This window comes from Ornithodoros turicata, chromosome 3, assembly GCF_037126465.1.
Source record: "Ornithodoros turicata isolate Travis chromosome 3, ASM3712646v1, whole genome shotgun sequence".
In the NCBI taxonomy this organism is placed as follows: domain Eukaryota; kingdom Metazoa; phylum Arthropoda; class Arachnida; order Ixodida; family Argasidae; genus Ornithodoros; species Ornithodoros turicata.
In genome coordinates this window covers 70,595,729-70,621,633 of record NC_088203.1, presented here as the reverse complement: position 1 = coordinate 70,621,633, position 25,905 = coordinate 70,595,729, and the positions used below count along the sequence as shown (strand labels likewise).

General features: G+C 43.6%; 1 protein-coding gene across 1 annotated transcript in view; it reads left to right on the top strand.

Moving 5' to 3' along the window:
• Positions 1-25,905, top strand: part of LOC135388587 (nuclear cap-binding protein subunit 1-like) — a 59,447-nt gene that overhangs the window by 11,691 nt on the left and 21,851 nt on the right. The window contains exons 8-19 of the mRNA XM_064618214.1: positions 5,454-5,527; positions 5,605-5,674; positions 7,814-8,029; positions 9,564-9,661; positions 11,334-11,397; positions 15,120-15,230; positions 15,609-15,673; positions 16,014-16,151; positions 17,486-17,589; positions 18,872-18,991; positions 19,055-19,154; positions 25,300-25,393. Of these exons, the coding sequence (XP_064474284.1) occupies positions 5,454-5,527; positions 5,605-5,674; positions 7,814-8,029; positions 9,564-9,661; positions 11,334-11,397; positions 15,120-15,230; positions 15,609-15,673; positions 16,014-16,151; positions 17,486-17,589; positions 18,872-18,991; positions 19,055-19,154; positions 25,300-25,393 (1,254 nt within the window). The remainder of the gene's footprint in view (positions 1-5,453; positions 5,528-5,604; positions 5,675-7,813; positions 8,030-9,563; positions 9,662-11,333; positions 11,398-15,119; positions 15,231-15,608; positions 15,674-16,013; positions 16,152-17,485; positions 17,590-18,871; positions 18,992-19,054; positions 19,155-25,299; positions 25,394-25,905) is intronic.

The following is a 25,905-nucleotide window of genomic DNA, read 5'->3' as shown; positions in this document are numbered from 1 at the left end:
TCAGCACAAATTTCTTTGTTTGCAGAACTCTGCAAACAAGGAAGTACTTGAGCATTTATCAGTAATTTCCTGCAAAATACCAAACAAATGGACACATATGCCGGTGACATGGTGTAAGAAAATACAGACAGGTGATGACACTCACCTCTGGGAAACGTCCAGATGATGTTCAGTGCACCTGGCAGTTCTGTCACATGGCAGCATGTGGTGCCCATATGAGGGGCCCCAATGTAGAGACTCTGCTTGCTTCAGCTCTCGCGGTACTTTCTCGCTTCTGTTTAATTGTTCCCGGTGTTATAGGTTTCCGTTATACATATTAACTAAGCATGAAATTTCTTGCAAGTGCTGAAAAAACAATGTGAAGATGAATGGGCTATGTGGAACATGCAATACAGTCGAACCTCGATATAACGAAACCCACGGGGACTGCAATTTCTTTCGTTGTATCGAACATTTCGTTGTACCGAATTGAAGGTCACGGATCGCGACCTTTGCGAGGGCGCGCGCTGTACATAAGCGTCGATAACTCCCGCTACGATGGTGAAAAGTTTTTCGTGAAAAATGTTAACAACTACAAATACAGCGCCAAAGTGCACCTACGGTATTTTATTCTTGCGTGAAATAGCCGGTTATACGTGTCTGCGTCGTGCCTAGAAGACGCGGTGTCACGCATTGTTCGTACGCCGCCGAAGCCTCCGCAGCTTTCTCCGTATCGTATTGCGATCTCCCGCAAACCTTCTACGTCTATGACAGTGCGTTTTCCGTAAGGCTCTCCGTTGCTACGGCATGTTTGTCCCCGTCAAGAAAATCATCTAGGTTGATTTCGTCACTCACGGCGACACGCGAACGAAGCGTTTCCCACGCGCGCGATGGCGCCTTGCGTCTCGTGCTCTTTTTACTTGGCTGCAACCGGACAGTTCAAAACAAGCGCGAAAAGGAGAAGCCTCGGAAGCAAATCCGTAACCTTCCAATGACTCGGACTTCCTTTTGTAGGCACCAGATTCCTCCCGACCCTAATCGCGCGTGCCATCTTTCGCCGCGGGAACAGGACGCTGCTTGCGCCCTTTGTTTTCATGACCCTATAGTCGGTTTTGGGGTCATAAGCCTTATCTCGTTTTTTCGCTGTATCGAGGCGGCGGCTAAAAAGTGTTTCGTTGTAGCGGGAGTTAAAATACATTGATCTCTATGGCCCTCCGCCGGGGAATCCAAATTATTTCACTCTATCGCGAATTTCGTTATATCGCGTTTCGTTGTAACGAGGTTTGACTGTATAAAGTCACATTCCACAGGATACAAAATGCTGGGCACAAAACCTTATTCTTCGTGACAGTGCAAGAAAAGTGTAGTGCTGCAATTGCGAGATTGCCTGAATGAGGATCGAATTTGGGAAACATTTTGATACGTACTTGAGAAGGCAGTGAAGCGGTAAACGTATAATGGAGAAGGAAATTACACATAGAAACATAGTGCACAACTTTATTCAGTCATACAGTAGCACCTTGTAATGCAGATACAGTAGAATCTTGATGATATGAACCTCATGGGGCGATAGAAAATATTCGTATAATCCAAAATTCGAACCAAAAGAAGTCAACCAAATATAAAAATTGAGGGAAGAAAATAGACCATGGCTGTTTATTTTCCATTACTCTCCGTAGAAGAGGTTGGTTTTAATGCTTTAGCATCTTCGTTTTTGGCCAACGTTGCCGAAATTCGCAAGATGATTCAAAAGGCGCAAGCGCGTGCTTTCCACTCGCGAGTTGAGCGACAGTGCCGTAAACCGAGCTTCACCTAAAGCATGCAGGCACTAGGTGAAGCTGACTTGCGGAATGGTGACGCTTACAAAAGTGCCAGAAGTTGTCCCTATGCTGATATGTTCCCTCCACATATTCTGGTCGCTCTTATCCAAAACCAGCACGATGTTACACAGCTTCGCGGCTTATTGTTGCGAAGACAAGGAGGTAAAAAGATCAAAACGACGCTGAGATGCAGAGGTTCAGGGCCGTCTAATACCTTTGATCTTATCTCGTCTACAACTAGAGGAAATGACATTGCTTGCATTGCGTATCATGATGTACCGGAGTTTGTAGTTAGGATCCCTCTTGTCAAAAGGAGGAGGAGCAGGAGTGGCGCGCACACGCTACGGGGGAACCACCTCTGTCACCTGCTGGGCTCGTTCGTATCATCCGTAAAGGCAAGATAGTGCATTCTTATCATCCGAACTGTAATACATGGCTGACTGTAATATCAGACTGGGACCGGAAATTTTTTTTATCATCCTGAAATTCATATCACCCGTCATCATATCATCGAGATTCTACTGTACAAGTGTCTTTTATGGGAACTATTTTTTTACGTGCCACCTAAGAACGCGTACCCTGATATGGCATGTAGCGTGTTTGACGTTAGGCATGGAAGGTGAGCACAGATCTATGGTGCACTCGTAGCCTGCCACAAAATGAGCTAGGTACATTGCTAGAAAGCCTTTTTACAGACAGGGCCGGCCTTATGAGTGGGTGACCTGTGCAGTCACTCAGGGTGCCATCAACAAGGGGGGGGGGGGGGTAGTTTTTCTAAGGTCTGCCTCCTAATAAGTCTGGATGTCCTTCCGAAGTGCTGATCTATAATCCTACTGACATGTCGGGTACGGAAATACCATGGCAACTCGTACCAGACAACCCATTCCACACTCAGCTCATACCAGGACAACTCATACACATACCAAGCGAACATGTACCACAATAAACTTCTTTTTCTGTCCTTCTTTCTTTTTTCCTTTTTCTTCTTTTCTTTTTTCTTTTTTTTTGTGGTAAGGTGTGTTAATTACGGAACTAGCTTTCTTTTTGTACCATTCAAATTGAAGTTACGCCGGGAAAGGCCATATCAGGAAAAAGTGTCACAGAATGTGACTTATACTGAAGGAAATGTGCGAATCCCACAGATGACATTTGCTAATGACATTTGCCTGCAGTTGTAATGGGAAATTGGGAATTTTTTCAAAGAAACCAAATCTAAAATGTCCCACATCTTCGTCGCCACATGGAGCGCACTAAGACACTAATCCTTAGAAAAGGTGATCAGTGGTTTCAGTCCGTATTCCAGCCCATTACAATACTATTCACCGGGTGAGGCACGCTTCTCTAGGCGTTGTTTTCACGATGCCCTGGTGCTACAGGCACCAGCCAGGGACTAGCAATACGTTCTTCATGATGGCCAGTCAGACTTGGTAGAACTTTAGTAGTCCGATTCTCCTGATGGCTGCTCGGCCTGGCCGCAATTAAGGTCATCGAGGGATAAGCCTCCTATTCTTGCTAGCAGCAAACTGTACTCTGAAAAACTCAGGAGTATGCCACGACGACGACGAAAACGTCGGACAATTTCGATTTAACTTCTTTTCAAGGTTCGCTATTTCCAATAACCATTGTAGTGTAGTTTAACTATACTTCAGTGCGCTTCGGTAAATATCGTTTGTAAAATTCTTACATTTCCTTCGGATAAGTGAAATTCTGTGATGTTTTTTTTTTTTTTTTCTGATATGTTCTTTCCTAACATGACTTGAGTATGAAGTTTGAAGAGCTACTTCCAAGTACAACCCTCTCCCTACAAAAAAAAAAGTTGAGTGGTAAGAGTTCGCTTGGTATGACTTGTCTTCGTATGAGCTGTGTTGCCATTGACAGTGTGATGAGCCCAGCTCCGCGGTACAAAAAGCGCCAGTTTAGCTACAAATGCCAGGTGAAGCTACAGATGCCGAAGGGAAATTCAAATGAGAGTTCTTCTACGAGGTGATGGACACTGTAAAAATGCCAAAGTGAGGAATTTTTCAGGCAAATGGAGCAGCACATTAACTTTGGGGCTTTCTCTATAACTTCACACGACTTCCAGAAAAGGAAGAACTTCTCAAACAGTGTCAAAATCTCCATAATGCCATGAGAGACCAAGCAAGTGTGGACATCAATGGTCAGGACCTTTGCGAAGAGCTTTTCTATCTACACAGCCTGCTGCCCAGGATGTCCTTCAGTTCATTTTGAACAACCTCTGGGACAACTTTCCCAGCACACCGGTGACTTTGAGGATTCTCACACTGCCGGTGTTAGTGGCGACCATGGAGACAAGTTTCTCCAAATTAAAGGGGCTGAAGACATACCTAAGGTCAACTGTGGCAGACGACAGGTTGTCATCACTTGCTATTTTGTCCATTGAAAGCAGAGGTGCGTCCAGCATCAACCCGTCCGAGGCTGTAGCTCAATTTACAAAGATAAAAGCTCGTAAGGTTCCGTTATAAGGCTTTTGTGGTTAGGCCATCATGAAATTGAACATTATGAATCATGAAATCATTGAATGTTGGTTAGCATAATTAGACTAATCACTGTTACTGTGTGGAATAAAGGTATCTTCGCAGCCAAGTGAACACAGCGCCTGCCGTAATAATGCTACAATGCTGCTCGCTTTCGGTTGGAATTTGCCACTTATGAACCGTTCAAGCAAAATTGGAGAGCGGTAAAGTCCCGAGCACCTGGAGCCGAATCGGCCGGCACTTTTCTTTTTTGCATTTGGTATGGGTCGGGAGTCAGATATGTGGGGAAAAAAAAAACGGGAAGGGGCGCCACGGCTGGACTTGGCACAGGGCACCTAATTATGTAAGGCCGGCCTTGTTCAGAGAACAGAAGTAATAGCATGCAATTGCCGAATTAGTTCAGCTTTACTCAGATTACATTCACACCCACTCCAAGCTATTCAGAGCATGACATGGTTGCGTCATGCAATGCAGATGGGAGCATGATGCCTGATGCGCGCAAGTTTGGATGGAGCATTGAATAACCCATTCTACATGGGTCAGGTAGCCCAAATTACAGCTGGGAACACATCTTCCCCGTTATGTAAATGCAACATCCTCCAATGTACATGTCAAAACTACGCACACCTGCAGAGAACTACGGCAGCACCAATCAAATAGTTTGGGCCACTAAAGTCACTGGATTGGGGAAAGAACCGCCATCCTCTGATCTTTGCCGCCACAACCTTGGAGCAACAATGGCGGGCAGCAACAACAACCGTAGCAGGCTAACACATGCTGCATCTGCCATTGGTGCTCCAAGGTGAAGGCAGGAAAAGGAAGGTATGGCGTTACTCTCCCCAATCCAGTGACTTTATGGGCCACCAGGTTGCAGTGCCCTCTACGTCGACACACATAGAGCCCTAACATAATATGTCTGCGCATCTTCCCTGCGGAGGAAACATCACCTGTTTGTATTTTCTCAAACCGTGGCCTGTGAGAAGCACTGGTGAGAATGGAGTAAACTGCCTTTGAAATGAAAAAAAAAACATTTCTTTGGCAATGGGTCAATCTGAGCAGACTATGAATTCTGCAGTGACAAACAATGGAAATGCCCTTCTGAACTCGCACACAAAGTGTACATTCACATCTGATGTATGGCCCAACGAATCATTTGCAGGTTGGCAGAGAACTGTATGAAAAGAAAGACCAAGAGCTGGATAGACTATTAAGGCACATTGATGAATACATTAGGTAAAATTTTATCAGTGTTTCGGTCCTTACTTTTTTGGCCCACATGTCCTATAAGTGTGTTGAATTGCACTTTTCAGCAAACGACAGAAGAAACATGTTCCAGCCCTACGTGTCTGGCAGTCTGATGTACCACATCCACAAGAAGAGGTTAGTTATACTTGGAGATATCACAGTACATTCAACCTATTCACTTCCGAAGCAAGCGATCTACAGGCCGTGGGGAAAAGCGACAAAGTGCACTTGCCCACCTCCAGAAAAGTGCTCGTTTTAAAAGCATTCACCATAGATGATGACACTCTAAAGGGTCCGTATTTGTCAGTGCAGACATCTGTGGCTGTGAAATCTTTGCGTTTTTTTAATAGCAATGATGATGGTGACTGATGATCCCAAATTCATGCTAGACAAAGAATGCAGCAATAGTGATTTAGATCTAAGGAGGATGGATCACGTGCCTCTATGTTTAAATTCTTTCGGGCCAGGACCATTTTTAAGAGCATTGGATTTGCCCATGTTCCGGGACAAAAATAAAGCAAAAATTATTGTCCCACGCCTTTTGCAATGGAAGTTACTCGGCTTTTTTGTCTGCGCTACAGTCAGCGGAGTGACTCGATAGAAACGGGCATTGAATGCTTCATGCGGAAGGGCAACAAAACGGAGGAAGCAAAGTAACGTAAATTGCAGGTGCTGAATCAACAACTAGGATAAACAGAGCACTCGAGCCTCATCAATGCCTACATTGCAATGATTTCCAAGAACATCAGTTTCTGAAAAGTCAGTGAGTGCCAATGGTGGGAATGAAACTCTCACCTCTCTCCTTGCAAGTCAGGTGTGCTCCCATTACACTGACCAGCAATCAGAGAGGTGTAGCTTCGATTCCCCCTACTGGGACGAGGCGACTCTCGTCAGCTGCTGACCTTGATGCAATCATTGCTATGTAGGCATAGGGTGCGGTAAGTAGCAGTTCTACCCAAAGCGCTTGGTGTACTCTGTTCCTCATACTCTGGTGCTTCTACTAAATGGTCCTTCTGAGCCACAAGCACAATACGTGCCCACGCAAAGTTTCCAAGGCTCTTCATTGGTTTTCCGGCCTCGCCTTCCTCCATACGTCATGGACCAGAGCAGCACTTACATGCTCAGACCTGCCAGCTGGAGTGCAAGAGTTCATCGAGAGCACCACACGCCAGAAAAGGAGTGACATTGTTTAATAAAAAGAAGCGCATTCCCTGCGCTCTGGAGCTGCTACTTAACTCACCCATTGATGACGCTTGAGTGCTCTGTATATCCGAGTTGTTGGTTCAGCATGTGCAATTTATGTTGCCATCTGATAAAATTACTGCTTGCCTCAGCTTGTGCATCTGGGTGCAAATGTGAGCTTCCATAGTAGAAAATGTAAGAGGATATGACCAGAGTGAATGCTTCCCTCTGTGGCACTTGCGGACTTTTTGTCATGTCTCTGTGGAGTCACTGACCATCCTTTACTGTTATTGTAACTGTTTCTGGAACACACTAGATTCGCCCTAGTTATTGAGCGATCTGTATCATGTTTACAGTGCAAATGCTGAGTGTGCGACCTCTCAAAAATGTGTGCATATCTTGCCTTTATGCATTGCATGTAGATAGTACTTAAATCGATGTAATATTGAATCTGAGGAACAATGTTGCTAGATTGTTGTGGGCTGTCACCTGAACGTTGAGTCACAAAATGAAATAATAAAATAGCTTTTTGTCCCTGTCTCTACCACTTTGTGGAAATAGAGAAACATTGAATGAAAGAAATGCAGCAACAGTGCAAATGCAACAATGCTAAAGAGATGTAGTACAAAATTGCTAGACCTGTAAGCACTTTATTTTTGTTGCACTGTGAAGCGACCCAATTTCATCACATCACGTTACAATGGGGTGGGGTAAGCACTCCCCATTCATCATCAAAATGTTGTCATTCATTTTTATTCTTGATGATGCCCGAGGGTTGTTTGGCAACGTTTGCCACCTTCTATTTACTAGTATAATAATTCAGTTCATTCAGGATTGTTTTTCTCAGCAAGGGTAATCTGTGATTAGATTAAGCAAAGGCAAAGCATAAATTGCTTACATAGCTTGTGAACTTATAAAAGCTTGAGCATATTTGAGCATACTTTGAGCATATTGATCTTGTCTAAAAAACCTGATAACCTGGAACACGCTGAATAGCTCAGTTTTAAAAGACAATATTCTGTTTTGTTCTTAATTTACACAGGGAAGGTACTTTTCTGCTGTTAACATATACTATTTTCTCTGCTTTCACAGTGCTTAGACAACCTGTGGGCTCAAGTGTGCAAGCTACGTAGTGACAAGTGGGTAGAGAGGCACATCACAAGGCCCTACCTAGCATTCGATGGAGTGTTGTGTGAAGCCCTACAGCACACCCTTCCCCCACTACCTCCCCCTGCATATAGTCCACAGGACACCTATCCCTTCCCCACAGTTATTTTTCGCCTCTTTGACTACACTGATTGTCCAGAGGTAAGTAACTAGTACATCTTCTATTGATGCAGTGCATTGGTGGCTTTGCTGTTCATTCATGGGAACATCTCTGTTCACTTGAATGTGCTTTCATGCCACACATGGCAGCTATCTGACTTCATGTGGCGCAGCCACGGTGATTTCGGGTGCTTGCTGAAAAAGTTCATGGGCCAAAAAGACATGGGCCATTGTTCTTGACCCCCAGCTCACCTTTTAAAAGGCGCACAGTATATATCTCCATGATAAGTCCGGGAATCCATATTTTGCCTTTCTGGCCTCTTAGGTTTCCTGCCAACTAGACCATCCTTTTAAATTCCAGCTCTTTATTTGTACTCACGCCGTTCTACTATGTTGATGTACCCTGGTATACCGTATTTATTCACACAGTTTGAGCACCCCTAGTTTGGCGCACAAAATGCCGATCAAAGAAAGAAAATCATGTAATTTGCGCACCCCAACTTTTGTGACTTTTTTTGTGTGCAGGAGAGTCACGCAAATTATGTGAGTAAATACGGTATGTATCTGTGTGTGTCAAGCCTGGTCCGTGCTATTGCATTTCAGTCTGTCCGTCTGCGAACTGGCGCAAGCCCCCTTGGAAGCGGTGGACGCATGCCGTATTTTCTCGAATTTAAGACGACTCCCGACTTCAGGGTAGACAATTTTGGGAGAAAAGTAACCAGAGACTGAGAGGCAATATAACAGTTGGAAGCGATGCACGATGCCATTTATTCATAACTGCTTTTTTCGCCACTGTTTTCTTTGTCACTATCTGCCCGCAGCTGATTGTGCTTCATTCCATTCAAAGCATTAGACAAACCATAGTTTTTAAAAGAGCACACAAGAATGCTGTCGGACACATCACACCAGGTGCTCAAAATCCACTGTGCTGGCACAATTTTTTCTCTCTCCCTGTTGCTTCAGCCATCTTCCAACATTTACTACTTCCGACACTTAAAGCCCCCTTGCCGCCACTAAATTGTTGCCACATTCAGTGGCGAAAGCAATGCATTCGAATGTGGCAGTGACAATGCCATGACAGTTCGTCCCCATTTGCATTGCTTTGTTTGTTTCGTGCTGACTGGTGCTGACAACCACAACACACAGTATCGGTCGCGCCGTGCTATTGGCTCGATCTCTTCTTCCGCTCCCGCCTCTTGCACGGACGGCGCGGATATTGGAATCTAAGACGACCCCCGACATTGGAACGCAGGATTTTGAAAAGAAAAAGGTCTCCTTATATACGAGATTTTACAGTAGGTTTGCTAAGTTCGATTTTTGGAGGGAGCAACACAAGAAATGCCGGTCGTTGCCTTGGTAACTGTGCCGCCGTGTGCTCCTATCTGCTTTTACTTCACTTTACATAATACGTAAGCCGTTTCTCGTAAAGTATCGTCGCAAAAGTGGGGACTCGAATTTGAAACCCGTGCGTTCGTCACACAGAGACGCTGATGAATGGACGTATTGTAATGCAATAGTGCAGACCAGGCGTATGAGACCGACTGTAGCAGAAACATGATGGTTCTGAAATCTCCAGGGCCCTGTCCTACCAGGAGCACACTCTATTGAACGGTTCCTCATAGAAGAACAGCTACATCGTACTATTGAAGAGCACCACGCGAACAGGAAGGAATGGTAGGTGTCCTGTTTTAGGCGTAGCATTTGGTACATCTAAAGTATACATATTACGAACGTACATATCCATATACAGTAGTCCCTCATTAGAACAAAATCTCTTTTTACGAATTATCGCTTATTTCAAAGTTTCACCAGGTCCCGATCGAAATGCATGTACGATAAAAGCTCATCAATTCGAATCCCGCGAGGACATGAAAGAAGTTCGAATTAAACGAAGTTTGAACTAACGAAAGACAAAGAAAGAGTCACGCGAGGCCACAAGTACATGAGGAACAGTGAAAAGATGTATTAGTGAAATAAATCTGTTATTGACTTTTGCCTTTGACTGGCATGGCCATGCTTCGTTCAAGTGCATGCGTGTGGCATAGTGCTTCGTCTTGACCTTTCTCGAAGCTGAAGAATGCGACATTCGGTGGAACCTTGACCTCAATTTTAAACGGCCGCACTGGCGCCTCCTTCCTTTCCTCATCGGTGTTGCTGTCCGTGGGATTAGGTAGCTTCTGCGTGTTTGTCTTGGACGGAAATATTATCGTCTCGTCTGTTAAAGTACCGCAGATCGCTGCAGAACTGTATGCATGAATGAAGTCTGTGAAGCTAACATCGTGGACCACGTCATGCACAGCTGCAGGAACTATCTCTTTTGCCTTGAGGACTGACTCCTGTAGGCTGTCTTCATCCACGCTCGTGCACCTTGAGGCAACAAATCCACAGTGACGAAAACGGTTTGCAATTGTTGCTGGAGTAACCTGTTCTCACATGTGCACCAGCACATGCAACGCAGTGAGCACTACCGCCGCACTCGATACTTCCCTCGTGAGCTAATAGCCGACATTGTGCACGTGAAACGATGACAGCAACACGGGCAAGATTTCGAAAAAACGCAAACTGCGTTCCTGAAAGAAGGGAAGAGGAGGAGAAGATGTAATTTGGTAGCATCTGCTGATTGGGAGAAAGGAGGAGAGGGCCCACTAGCTTGGCGCTCAGCCAAGTGCCAAGCCGCGAAGAGCCGGGGAAAGCCGAGGAAAACACCTTTCGATTGTGGTGCACAGTTTCAACATACAGTACATAGTTGGTGCAGTGTGCTTAATTGGAAGGGCAGAGCATAGAAAATGGCAACGCTGTAGACAAGTAGCGAGCAATCATAATTTTCTTGTGGGATTGTGCGCTCTTTAGTCATAGGTCGTAATGATCATGCTCAAATGTCATAATAGGAACCTCTGAACACCCGCACAGTGTGTAACATCCACGTTCAGAAAAAGATATGTGGTATGAAAGCGGGGTCCTACCCGTTTTACTTTCCCTCAGCGTAATCACAGTTAATAGGACTTTGGCGTTGCTTTTTACTTCTTGTATTGTATATCATTTGTACCCCTAATTATATTATGTACCTCAAAATATTCAATTTGATGTTACGTTTTGAAACGCCCTTGTACATTGCTATACGCAATTAATGCACAAACCCACATAAAAGAATGTATCCTATGTTCACAAGGATTTGTCAGTAATACTAAGCTGTCACCTTCTATGAACACAATTTATGTTTGACCTCAATGCTAGGAGTTTGTGTATCCTGTGTTTTGCTGTCATTAAGCACTCCTGATAATGCAACTTTCTTTTTCCTTAATTTTGGATACCTGTAACGCTTATCGTGTCGCATTCTTCTTTCTAGTGCTGCACAGTTGCTCAGTTTCCCAGCAAAGCACAAGATTCCACTGGAGTACATGATCGTTGAGGTTAGTAGAAAATGAAAACTGCTATGACAATGGGGCTACACAGAGTAAATTTTGACACTATGTAGATCTGGACACGAATAATTGAAAAAAATACAAATAATTTTGAGCATGAAGTCAGTACTAAGTGAAGAGCATAAAATAATAATAGCTAGGGAAACAAAGCCTAACTATAATGCATGTAATCAAATACAACTGTTGGGGCACAGCTGTCTTGTGCAAACACTGAATGACATATACAGTCGAGCTCGTTTTTAACAATATTGACTGGGACAACAAATCTCAACTGTTATATCACAGTATTGTCATATGCGAGTTTTCGCGAAATAGTCGCGGGTATGTGGTACAATCGGGAAACATGCGAGAACAACAGTAATGCAGATTGGCCATACCTGATTTATTGCAAAAATGAAAACGTTGTTTGCTTCAGCCTTGGACCACTGTTGCAAACACTCTTTTCTAGTTTATCCAAGCACAAAAAAAGTTTTGGTCGAGGCCGCGTGCAGCCACGAACTTCCTGAGGTCCGTGATAGCCTCCACAGTGCGCTGCACCATGACTGGGCGGTCGTCTTCATCGTTTTCACTTTCACTGTGTTCATCGTTTTGGGTCGGGCACACCTCCTGGATGATGGACGCATCTGTCGCTTCCTCACGCGTTGATGCGCAGCTGTCTGCGTTCAGGAAGTCCTCGAGAGTCACGTCGTCTATGGGCGCAAGCCGCTCCCACGCTGCCTCCACTTCTCCCTGGATTGAGGCTGCTTCCACATCCTCATCTACCAGGCCTGTGTTTTAGTCAGGAACGCGTATTCCAGCTTTAACAAAAGAGTTCCGCACTTTTGTCATCCATGCTTGTGAGTTGCTCCTGTAACGCACGGGCAGGCTGTACAGGCTTCGGAAGTCTCGTGGTTTCGCTGACTTGCCGATCACAAACAGCTTTTGGCGATCGCTGCCGTCCATATTGCAGCACAGTAGGACTGTCACTCGAACTTTGCTGTGCTTGCCACCAGCACACATCTCGTTCCTCAATGCATGTGTGTGTGACGGCAGGAGCTGAAAAAAACGAGGCAGTTTCGTCTGCGTTGAAAACATCCCGTTCGTCGTGTGAGGCGATTTTCGCGGCGTGCATGTCCATCCACTCGTCGATATTCGAGGTGTCTGCGGAGGCTGCTTCGCCGACGATTTTCTTGAATCGGATGCTGTGTCTCTCTTTAAAGCGGCGCAGCCAACCGTTTCCAGGACTGAACCCCTCGTGCTCCATCAGAAAGGCCAGTTGCTTCGCTTTTGCTGTGAGAACAGCACCACTTACGGGGATATTCCGGCCACGGACTTCCAGAAACCACTTGTAGAGAGTGGCCTCGACATCCGGGAGTGCTGCTCCCCGCATTCTCTTTCATTTCCCAAACGCACCGTCCAATGTCGCGGATGCAAGGATCTTGTCCAGGTTCCTGATGATTGTAGAAACGGTCTGCTGCGAAAGACCATATTTTGTAACCAAGGTCTTCACTAGAATCCCGGAACGATGGTCGTCGAGGATGCTGTGCTTCGTCTCGAGGCTGATAGCTTTTCTCTTCAGCTGACTTCCCGACGATGCGGACGCCATGGTTGCGAGTACCGATCAAATGTCAAGTGCAGTCGAATATCCACGTGCCTACAATGTGCAATGTGTGCTGTCGGCTCGGCAGGCACTCCCGGCGTCTAAGTGGAGGAGAAAAGAGGAAAGAGGATAATGTCTCTCCGCTACCCTCTCTGAGGTCGCGTGCGTTAGCTGCGGTTACGCAGTTATGTCCTGTGACTCACTAATCCTTCTGCTCGGGCGTCTAATCCCCAAGGACGCAAAGCGGCCTCAAAAGTGTTCCAAGAAAACTAGCTTGCATTGCTGAACGAATGGAACCCTGTTCTTGGAGTTTTTTTCTCATTTTTTCCCCAGGCTCAGAGTAAAATCTCATTGTTATACACGACCAAACGAAGTTTTGTTTGCTCATGTTTCAATGGGCTTGCTGACGGGATCCTACAATTTCATTGCATTGTATCAGAGTTATTGTTATATTGAAGATTGTAATAAACGGGCTCGACTTATCGTAATTTAACGCGTATTAGCCGTGGCTTATGCACAATTTTTTTTCTCACGGGCGCTCTGCGGCTTATCCACCGGTGCGGCTTATCTGATGACTATTTTTTCCTGGTATTTTTCCCATACGCCGGTTTTAACGAAAAGGCCGACAGTGTCTCTAGAACAGCACTACCCTGCCGATGAACGAACAGTGCGTAACAGGGAGGTCCACATTCGAATATATTGATATTCCTCGTGCATTCCCCAAAGCAGCTTCAACGAAAGTAGCGACAGTGATTCACGACTTCTGGAAGACCACTGACCCATCAATCCATGAAAAACGCCCAACAAGGGCATGATCCGTTCTTGGTAGAACTCTATAGAGCTGACCTCCTTTGTTGTACACTATGCCGCCCCCGGAGTATGGACCACAGGGTTATGGCCTTCTCTATAGTCTCCTTTGACGCACAAATCAGTCGTCTCGTATTGCCTGCGGCTTATCTGCGAGTGCGGCTTACCTGCCAGAAAATTTTCAAAACGTTCCTAAAAACGCGTCCTGCGTCTTATCTGCAGTGCGGCTTATACGCGTGAAATTATGGTAGATGCAATTTATTCACCACTGAAAGACCAAGGTATTGGTGCCAAATCAACATCCGTTAATCATACACCAAACTTGCCAGTCTGCCTCCTTTTTCTGTGCATGCAGTTGAGCCTGCTTATTACAATCTTCCATGTAATGATCAAGTTGCTGGTTCCATTCAGCTCACCCATTGAAGGGCAGTTGAACCTTGTCAATATGGCATTCGTTAATATGACATCCCCGCTTTATGACCCTTTTTCTCGTTCTTCACGTTTTTCTCGTTTACGACCGTTCCCTCGAAGAACGTAGAGGGTTGAGTAAAGATCCACCTGGCAAAAGTAACAACCCCAATGGACTCTGCATGTAACTCTTGTTTGTTAATATATGATATTTCGTTTATATGACAGTGACTGGTATTTTCAACACAACTAGGGGCGAACACGTGTATTTTACCCTTGTTACTATGACCTGTGGGCACTGAACTGGTGGTTCTCCTGACCTGTAACGGCCAAAATGCAGGCGCGTTTTTGGGTGAGTCATGATGCCCCTGTCTGACGTGCTTAGAAGAGCAGTGTCCTTGGCCACATGGTCATAGTGATCTGCTGCAGTCATACAGCATTGATCGACCATGTCTGAGAAGAAGCGCAAATGAACAGAGCTGACTGCTGGAACAAAGGAGCGGATATGCGTCGCATTGAGAATTACACTAAGCAAATGTCTTTGCCAGACATTTAAAAAAAAAAAGTGTTATTCATTCTTTCAAAATGCCTCATTATTTGGACTCATTGTTTGTATTCTGTTACCAGTTTACATATTTTTCTGCTTTTCGAAGCTTACCTAAAAATGGCATGGTATGATTTCTAACACGTGGTATTTGTTAATATGACAATTCGCTTTATGACCAAAATCTACGGGAATGGCCGTGGTCATATAAACGAGTTTCAACTGTATATCCGAACAAAAAAAAAAAGGAGACAAACAAAGAAAAAAAAAAAGGTTTCTTAACTACCCACCAACATGTATAGCAGGCAACTGCATTTCCTGTCTAACTTTGCAGCCCATTTCTGCTTTAAGTATGTTTCATCATTTCTGCAGGTGATATTTGCTGAGTTGTTCAACTTGCCCACATCGAGGTACATAGAAATCTGCTACGGCTCCTTACTGTTAGAACTGTGCAAGTTGCAACCAAGCACCATGCCTCAAGTTGTATCCTTTTTCAATGAAACACCAAGCATGAGCCATAAGTTATTCTCAAGTTTTCTTGAGCATTCCGCAGTTATGTGAGTTCAGTGAAGAACATTGCCAGAGTACAGTACAAGACCAGTGTTGTGGCCACCAAATAACCTGTGGTGTAAAAGCCTGAGAGACCTAACGTACTTTGATGGGGCTGTACGCTGTAGCCATAAAAAACGAAATAGTGGCGCTTTACACACAGGTGGTTTTGTCTCCTCAGTTCTTCCTAGAGTCAAACAGATGCACCGATGCTTCTGGAGTAATATTAATGTTCGTAATTGCATACGGTGCTGTCGCTCACCGTGAGCGGTGACTGGATTTAGCTGGTTTTTCTTAGCACATTCTGTGTAGCTCGCACAAGCTGTAGAGCTGCTTTATGAGAGATTGGACACCATGAACGTGGACTGTGTGGACAGGTGAGCTCCATCTATAATAGTAAATGAGCACTGTCCTCTAGGCTTGTTGGTGTAGATCCATACTTGGTAGAAGCGCGAAAGAAATGTAACAGGACACTAACACAATGTGAGACAACACACACAAGGTGCTTTACTTTCAGCTGAACTAGAGACAGAGGGAGTACCTAGAGTAGGTATTTAAATGAACTGTTGCTGCATGGCTAGTTCTGTTTGAAAGTAAACCACCTTGTTTGTGTTGTCTCTCGTTGTGTTTGTGTCTTATATTTCTTTCGTGCTTCTACCAAGATATGGACCTATAAAAGTAAACCTTGTTAGTCATATCATTTCTTTGAACGAACAGGTTCTGCAGCTGGTTCGCCTACCACTTGAGCAATTTCCAATTCCGTTGGACATGGGATGATTGGAGTGATGCTGCTTCCCTCGATCCTCTTCATCCCAAGGCACTGTTTCTCAGGGAGGCTCTGCACAGATGCCTTAGGTAACGTGTGTTTACATTTACGATCTATTTCATAAGTGCTCTATTTTCCTGATGTCATGCATATTTCACCGTCCACTGATGCTCTTACGAACAAGAAGGGAGAAATTAAAAGTGTCATCTTTTGTTTCTAGAGCATATTACAGTTATTACCGTAAACCTCTGTTAACTCGAAGTCATGAAAAACTGGGGAAATTTGAGATAAGCGGGGTTTCTAGATTCCAAAATTTTCAGTGTATTAATGATCATATAAATTGTAAAAATTATACATTTCAGTAAACTTTCTTTAGCAACGGAACTGCTATTGCACAAAATGGCTGCTTGGACATGAGAAAAAAAGTCGCAAATAATCTAAAACACTTGGCATAGAAAAATGTTGTGATGGATGCTTAGTGTTAAAAACATCCATTTCGGTGTCACTTCGCACTGCTTGCGACATCTGTGCTATCTTTGTAATGATTCCAGCACTTATGCTTATGAACTGATAGCGAAACGTAGTTGACAGTTGCTTACATAACACTGTGAGGAAAAATTAAAGCAATCAAAGGAAGTTACGAACATGGGATGCTTGCGAGAGAACTGCCTTCTTGGCCAGTGTTGCAACTGCTCCGTGCAACATGGCCATGCCAACCATCCCTGTCTCATCGTAGATTGAGAAGGTGGGACAACCGAACTCCGCTCCGCTGCGCACCTGATCGAACAGTAGAAAATAACTGGCGCATGCTGGCATGAGGTTGCCGTGCGATGATTATTCACATTTTCCTGTTTGCTCATTTTCCTACTCACCTTTAGAGATAAGTGGTGACAAATGCATGGCAAGTATACACACGTTTTTATTATCACATATGCTCTGAAATAACACCAATAAACCACTCTGCATCTACTAGTATACTCATTGGGTGAAATGTTTTTCTTTTTTGTTATCCCACACCATTAAATTATTGATGTATGTTATGCTGTCGCAATTCGTATGTTACCGCTGAACTGCCACAGTGTACTTTTTGTATTATAATTTAACTAAGTTTATTACATTTTCTGTATAACATTTGATATCAACGTACAAACAGAGCTGTCATTTCACGTTGTAACTAACACAGGGCCCACACTATACTGCTAGGGACCCCCCATCTGTATTGATGTTTGTACTACCTGCAAAATCAATAAAGGATTTTATTTATTGATTGATTGAAAGTACGTATACAAGATAATTCAGCAAAGCCAAAAGCATTCGTCTTAACCAATTTTTCGAGATATCAGAGTTTGAGTTAACGAGGATCTACCGTAATGTTGAAGAAAGATGGGAGCTGTACATATTGTTCACTGGATAACTCTTTCAGGTTGTCATACCACCAGCGAATTGTCGACTTTGTTCCAGATACTTTTACACCATTCATTCCTGCCAAACCACAACCAGTCTACAAATATGGTGACGAAGGAGTAGGTATGACACATTGTTTTGGGACTTCCTTGTTTTCCGTTGCATGAAATAATGTGAGTGCTAGACATTTACATCAATGGTGTAGTGTGTGTAAATTTTTGTTTGGTGTCTTTTACCATCTAGTGATGCCACGGTTGCCCCGAAAGGGATGCCTGCTTGCCTTTAATAAGATATGTACAAAAGATATGGGATTGACGCCCACAATAGATAAGAGGCATTACTTTCGGAGCAAGCCAAGAACGCGAGCAGTAAGGGCTTGATTGTGAACCCTCACCAACAAAGAGATGGAGTAGTATTTGGTGAGCAAGGAGAGACTCATACTTGCATCACTGTGACACCGATTCGATGAAATGTTGCCAACAAGTAGCCTACTCCACCTTGCTTGGATTGTGTCCCTTTGTTCTACAGAATCGGAATTTGTAAAGTGTTATGTCAGACTGACGTCCTACTCCTACTCATTCTTGGATTACCCCTCGAAGGGAGAGGAAGTGCGTTTTGTGAAGGCCACCCTTACCTCATAGTGGATGATTTTCTGTGGCTTTTACTGGTGTTGTTTCGCAAAAACAAAACTTAACAGTTGACTTTGCTACATCTCTGAGATTACCTGTTGGTGATGCTTCACTTGTGTCCATTTTGCGCCATTTTGGTTGGTGGTCATTGTGGTGGGACAATAACAGATGAAAGAATCATAAACTGTACCGGATCGTGGTAATATCAGTAGAAACTAGGACAAAAACAGACAGGGACAACACAGAACTCGTAACCAAAGCGTACTCCTATAATCTAGCATTTAAATGTACCTGCTGTCGTGCTATCTATGGTCCTTTGATATGGGTGCTTAAGCACATGTGCACGTACCATTATCTCCTGCTAAGAAACTAGTCTCTTCGGGAGGATGTATATTGATGCCCTCTACGATTTCTCCTTCTAACTTTTTTCCTACTAACACCTTTGATCAATATGAGGTCAAAGCGAAGCATAGGTTCCTATTATTCACTGTGAAAGGAAAGAGGACCAGATGGGGTGATCTGCACGGTATGGTCACGTGAGTGCATGTGGACACACCTCTCAGTTTGTCCTGTGTACACCTTCCCCCTGGATCAAAGTCCGCTATCATCTCCCGATCATCCCTACCGATAGTGAACTTGCTGAATGTTAGATTAGCCTGCAAAAATCTACTTTGATGTAGATTTTTGATGACTTGCTGAATGTATATTATTGGATTTCTCTTCAGTGGAGTGATTCGCAGGAATTTATTTATCTGTGCGCAACAATCCCGTTTCAGAATCCTTACCAGGCGGATCTTGTGTTGCGCAGCTGACAGCAGCCATCAAATCCAAGTGTACACCTGAAGAGGCCCTGGATGCTCTGACAGATGTTCCAAACCCCCTCCAGGAAGACGACAGTGAGTGCAACCTGAGGTGAACAATGGTATTGACGTGATTGTCATCTAACATTGTCATTTCAGTGGAGCCAATGCACAATCCCCTCAAGATTGACATCTTTGTCCAAACGTTGTTGCACATTGCGAGCAAGTCCTTTTCGCATGCTTTTGCAGGAATTGCAAAGTAAGTTCTGTTAGGGTGTAACAGTGTCTAGAAGCCACTACTGAGCACATTGACAAGCTCTTCATTGGTACTCTTGTCAGTGTTCTCTGTGCCACACGCACAAAATTGTTCGTAAAACGTGTCAAAATTGGGTTCTCCATTTGTGTAGATCTGTGCACAGACGACTATATGTATTAAATGCGACTCAATGAAAAATCATCCTGTGTGATGCTTAACAGTGCGCAACATCCACTGTAGTGGACAATCATTTATTCTGGCAGAGTATCACAGAAATGTACAATTCAGAACGACACATCGTGCAAGATTGTCATTTCCAAAAGGCATCAAGTCTATTGAACTTTGATGAATCGTTGCTCTTTGTGACAAAAACTGACAACCTAGTGCCACTCGCCTCACAAACATGCGGAAACTGCAGCTTCCAATGTCAGTCTCCTTTATTTGTAGGGCCTGACTTTTTCGGGTTTTATTTTTGGCCAAATTCGGGGGGTAAATATCGGGTGATATTTTTCATTTGAAAATTCAGGTGTATTCGGGTTAAATCCCGTTACGACATATTCTGTCGTCAGGAATTCGGGTGTATTCGGGTGATTTTTTTTGTTTAATAAAAATTTGTCTTAAAATGGAACTAATGTTTAGCAATGTTATCAAACTTTATTTTAATGCATGCTTATGAGTGTGCCACGCGACCCGGACGTTTTCGGGTAGATTCGGGTTAAACCCGAATTTTACAGATTTCGTTCGGGGGGTAAATATCGGGCAGATACGGGTTTAACCCTAAAAAGTCAGGCCCTATTTATTTGTATTTTTAAACGATGTTGCACCAGTGCATTTTCACTGTGCACTGCAATTTTCTGTAGAAAGTGCCTGCACGTCCAGGGTGATGGCGATATACGAATATAAAATCTTCATTAACTTGCATGACGTAGAGGTAAAGTGTCTACAAATCCAAAATACAGTTGTAGCTAAGCATCACGTGGTACTTTGTGCTGTTTTAACGCTAACATAACATTGAGGGAAGGTAAAACGGGTAGGAACACTTGATTACAATTAAGATGAACAACGCTTTCGTGCAGAGCCTGCACTTCATCAGAAGACCACCACCTTCACCTTCAGAAGAAGACCTTCACCTGATGAAGGGCAGGCTCTGCACGAAAGCCTTGTTCATCTTAATTGTAATCAAGTGTTCCTACCCGTTTTACCTTCCCTCTGTGTAATCACAGTTGATTGGACTTTGGCGTTGCTTTTTACTTTGTATTGTATTGCTAACATAACATTGTTAACAGTGTAACGGTAGAAAAACAACTGGCTGCTTTTGTAATATTCCTTAGTACCATGTAACTTTTGCACCCTTTGCATTCTTGTTCCCCAGGTGAGAATGTTTAGCCATCGCACGATTCCTCGTGAGGAACGCGCTTGTTGGGATATCGCAGATTTGAGGAAAACAAAAGTAGTAAAAGTAGTAGTAGTAGTAGTAAAGTAGTAGTAGTACATACATAGTAGTAAAGTTGAGCTTCTAGCTAGCGTAAGTTGAGCTTTACCGGTGTTGCCAACGTGAGATGCATGGTACATGTTTTGTTTTCCTCTAAGTTAGCCGGTATGGGAAGGTACGTTATGAGCCATAGGTACATCCAGCTGCAGCACCAAAGCTCAGTCAAGATTGGTAGTCCCGCAAAAAATTCCATACAAAACCCCCAGATTCTGCGATACATTCTAAATTCGGCGCATTTTTGTGAATTTGTGGAATTGCGTAGAAGTCAGAGCCTCTCACTCATTGACTGACAGGTACTAGGAAATTTAAAATTTCGGGATGTGGGGATTACTTTTAAAAACTCTCATCCTTCCAGCATGCTGCCCCCAAATTTTAGATTCAGATGGTGCGAGGCGGTGTGGAAACAAAATGGTGTCTCCTTCTGTTTGCCGGTGTGCAGTGGCCAGAGGGCAATTTTCTAGACTACAACCACTCATTCTCTACATCAGTGTTTCTCAACCAGGGCTCTGCAAAGAGGATTCTGTTCATCACCCGTAACTTGACAGGCTTGCTCTCGGACAGTCTTGTTATATCGAACAGTGCTCAACATTTGGTCATTTGCATTAGAATTGACATCGAAATCGCAGGACCAGATTGCTACGGCTGACAGTAATTGCAAACAGCGACCATCTGTGATCTTCATGGGTTGACTCATCTCGCAACTCAACCTGACAGTTTCTGCGCACCATGCTTTTGCTCTTCTCTTGTGTTTCAAAGCATTATAAGCACTTGGAACATAATAGCTACTTCGGTGAAACTTCGGAGAGTCTCTCCTGCCCACATGGACTTTGGATTTACTAGCATCAGTGGCAACTCACAACATGTTATCTGCAGAGAAGTGCTGTGAAACAGTTGAATGAATCCAGCGGACCTCAAGCGATGTCTTGCGATTAAACAGTAAATAATGATATATATTGTAATTAAACATTTATAAAATCAGTTAGACAGGATAATAATTTGCTACTTGTACGGCATCAAGTTCGCCTCACCCACTTCTATACTCAGTTGCCCCAGTGTAATAGGTTCCTTGTGGTCGTGCTTGCAGGATCAGGGGTGGGTTCCCTCGAATAACATACGATGAGAACCACTGCTTTACATGTTCACAAAATAACGAGTCGGCAAAATTCGAAAACATACATTGCGATAGTGCCGTCACAATAACCGTGTGCAGCCACACTATTGCATAGTTGTTTTACTGCCTTCTGGAGCTACTCTAAAACTTTTGAATTGACGCTCAATTCCAGAATTGTTCTTTAAAGAATTGTGTAACTGCCCTGAGGTACTTAATTAGGTGCAATATAAAAATTAACAAAATTTGTGCGGCCAATTACAGCCAATTTTGCTTTCATGTGATGTACACGTTGCTCCAGTGATGGCCAGTAGTTAACTACATGTAGTTAAACTACTAGTTAAACTACCTGATTGTAGTTAAAAAGTAGTTATCAACTACTTGCAGAAATGTAGTGGCAACTACTAGTTAAACTACTATTTTAAGTAGTTAACTACAGCAGTTAGGTTACTGAAGGCGCCAAATACTTCCGATTTTGCCGCATCCTTTACGGCACGATTGTGCTTCCGACTTTTACCTTGAGCTACTTGTTTGATGAGAACGGAGGTGCAGAGCAATAGTGTCGTGCATGTGTACTAAATCTTCACTTTTAATGCTTTAAAACAGGTTGCTTTAAAACAATGTTTAAAACAGGTTGTTGAACGTACACCATAGCTGATCTGTTCTGTTTCCCACCACTGTACTACCGCACATGCTTCATCTGTTGTTTTTTGTAACGTCCGCAGTTTGATTCGAAAGCGTAATGATTTGTGTAGTTTGTTGCAACCCTGTGAATGTGACCCTGTTGCACTTACTGAAACTTGGTTATCGCCAGATATGAGACAGTGAGCTGTTACCAGAGTGTCCTGGCTTTACCTTCTATCGCTGTGATCGCGTAAATAGGCGAGGAGGTGGTATTTTACTCGCCGTTAAAAACTTTTTTAAATCATATGCTGTTCATTTTACACTTCCTATCGAAGTAACGTGGGTATTGATTGACTGCATCACGTGTAGATTAGTAGTTGGTGCATGCTATCGACCTCCTTCAAGCAATGCATTCATCCCAGAATTACACAAAGCACTACATCATATATTTCACAAATTCCCAAATTCAAAGGTTATTCTTCTTGGTGATTTCAACTACCCCTCAATTAATTGGAGATCCACCTCAGCCTCTGGTAGTGAAGAACGTTCTTTCATTGATTTGTGTCATGTGTTTGACCTTCATCAGGTGGTTCATGAACCCACCCGTGTAACTCCCAACTCATCAAACATCCTAGACCTAACCCTCACTAACGACCCAGATATAGTAGGTTCTGTATTTTTCTCCATGCGCCTTGAGTGACCACAAAGTACTACACTTTACAATATCTGTCCCCAGCGTGCCCCGTCGTTCCTCGTGCAAACGCATAAGATTATACGATAAGGGTAACTACGACCAAATAAATTCTGAATTATCCAATTACTTGGCGAACTTTCTCGCTAATTTTGAAGTACGGACAGTCGAGGAAAACTGGTATTTATACAAATTCAAGATTAATGCACTTATTGAAGCCTATATACCCTCCATTCTCATCAAGACACATTGGCATGCCCCATGGTACAGTCATGAAATCAAACTGCTCGCCTGTAAAAAGAAACGTCTGTACAGGCTTGCTAAGTGCTCTAAGTCTGCATCATCACTGCTAAAATATCAAGAGTGCGCCCGGAAATACAAATCATTGGTGACTTCTTCAAAACGCATGTTCTATAGCGACGGCCTCGTTAACCTCTTGAAGCACAATCCCAAAGCATTCTACAAAGTTATAAACCCAAAATCTCCATCGGTAAACATCCAACTGAAAGATCGTGATGGTAATTTTGTTAGAGATACCCAATGTTCTCTTATCTTCAATAACGCATTTGCAAGCGTGTTCACCAACGAAGACGACTCCCCCTGCCGCCCCTCCCACATCCATCTTCAATAGCATGTCACCGATAGGGATATCTTCTGCTGGCATTGAAAAGATTATCTCTTCCATCAAGGTTTCCTCTTCTGCTGGTTTCGATGGAATAAACAGCAAAATTCTTAAAAACACAAAGGCTCACTCGAGTAGATTTCTTGCTGCAATATCTTTAATAGTTAATAGATGGCTAGAAATCCAGCGAACGGTAGAGATGTAGGAAGGGAGATGTTTAAAGGTTCATGCGAATTGTGGGTCAACAGCCCGGAGGGAAGAAAGGGTCAACGGACCCTTTCTTCCCTCCGGGCTGTTGACCCACAATTCGCATGAACCTTTAAACACGTCACACCTAACCCTTTAAATACCATGCCAATGATGAGGACGGTGCCCAGAAGAAGAACAGTCTCTGTTCGAAATATCGGCGGCTTCTGTCCTGAGGCAACTCCCTTCCTACTTAATAGTTCAGTTCTGCCAGAAGACTGGCGTCGGGGAATGATAATACCAGTGCATAAAAGTGGTGACACTCATTCACCGTTGAACTATAGACCAATCTCCATTACCAGCGTCCCCTGCAAAATCATGGAACACATTATATATTCGCAGGTAATCAGCTTCCTAAAGTAAAATGCTTACTTTTCCCCCTGCCAGCATGGCTTCCGTAAAAATTTCTCGTGTGAAACACAACTAGCTGGTTTTATCCACGACCTCCACTCAAATATGGACAGTTGTACTCAAACAGATGCCATGTTCCTGGACTTTGCTAAAGCCTTTGATTCTGTACCGCACGCTAGATTAATGGTAAAACTCTCACAACTAGGCCTTGATGCACATGTTCTCTCCTGGAATCATATGTTCTTAACTGACCGCCTCCAGTCCACTTTCGTCAACAACCATTCCTCGTCCTTTTGTCACATATCATCTGGTATCCCCCAGGGTACGGCCTTTGGGGTATGTGAATAAATAAATAAATAATGCTTGTCTAGTGAAGCCTCATTTGCTGTGAAATAATTCTGCAATTTAGTTTATCGCGTAGGCACAGAAAGAATTTCGCCGCAAGCTTTGTATTTGACGATCGTAGCAATGGCTTGAGCCAAAGTTTACCATTGCTTGTGATTCATATTTAGGTGTCCAAGAACACTACAAGGGATTGGTGTTGATGGACAACGTTAAGTAGTTATAGATGTAGTTAAACTACATTGCAGTAGTTAAAGAAGTAGTTTTAACTACTCCCCTGAAAAGTAGTTGAACTACTAGTTAAACTACTCAATCGCAAAGTAGTTAGTAGTTATAGTTAAACTACTGTAGAAGTAGTTAGTGGCCATCACTGCGTTGCTCAGTTAAATGTGATGGGATGATGGAAACATCTCCTTGGAAAAGACAAACATCTCCTGCGGAAAATACAAAAAAGTGTCCCTAGTCTCTGTCCCTGTGCTTACTCCTCAAACTCGAGGGAATCTTTTCATCATCGCATCCACACCAGCTAGCTTGCATCCTACTTCTCTGTTCAGCATGAGTTGTGTACAATGCTCAGATATGACAGCTATCTTGTGCTCAGCTCAGTGTTGTAGCTAACAAATTTCTAGAAGTTTTACATCATGAGTTGTATCCTTTTTGGTCCATGTGCAGATTCCACTACACATTCAAGCAGCTTGCTCCGACTGAAGAAGCGCAGATTTGTGTCCTGAGAAGCATGTATGACATTTGGCACAACCATCAACAGGTAATCCAACTGAGAACAGTAGAAAAAAGCACAGTGTATACTGAATGTATGGTAATTCAAATAGTGAGGCTTATGTTGAGGTTAATTGTGCAACGCCGTTAAAGGACCACTGATGTGCAAAATTTTCACTACGCTGTATGAAAGACTCCGCTACATTGGCAGTAATGCAAAGGGGCTCATCTGTCACTTTGTTTGTAATTGCAGCTTTCCCTCCTCCTCAAACGGCACGGAACATGACGGGAGCGTCACCCCTAACGTGTCCAATCGTCATGGGAAATTGTTTGAGGGAACCAGTGAAAGGACCCTTTACTGCATTTGTTTGTCTAATGAATGCAGCGCGAGGGGAGCTGTGACGTGCAGAGATACACATGTCGCTGGATCGCTATCGCCACGCTGATTTGTGTGATCTTCCTATAACCAGCTTTCTACCATTTGGTTGCATAAGACGGGTGAGGGAAATGAATGGTTTGGAAAAAACTATGCCTCGCAGGATAAACAGTATCTGCCGTTTT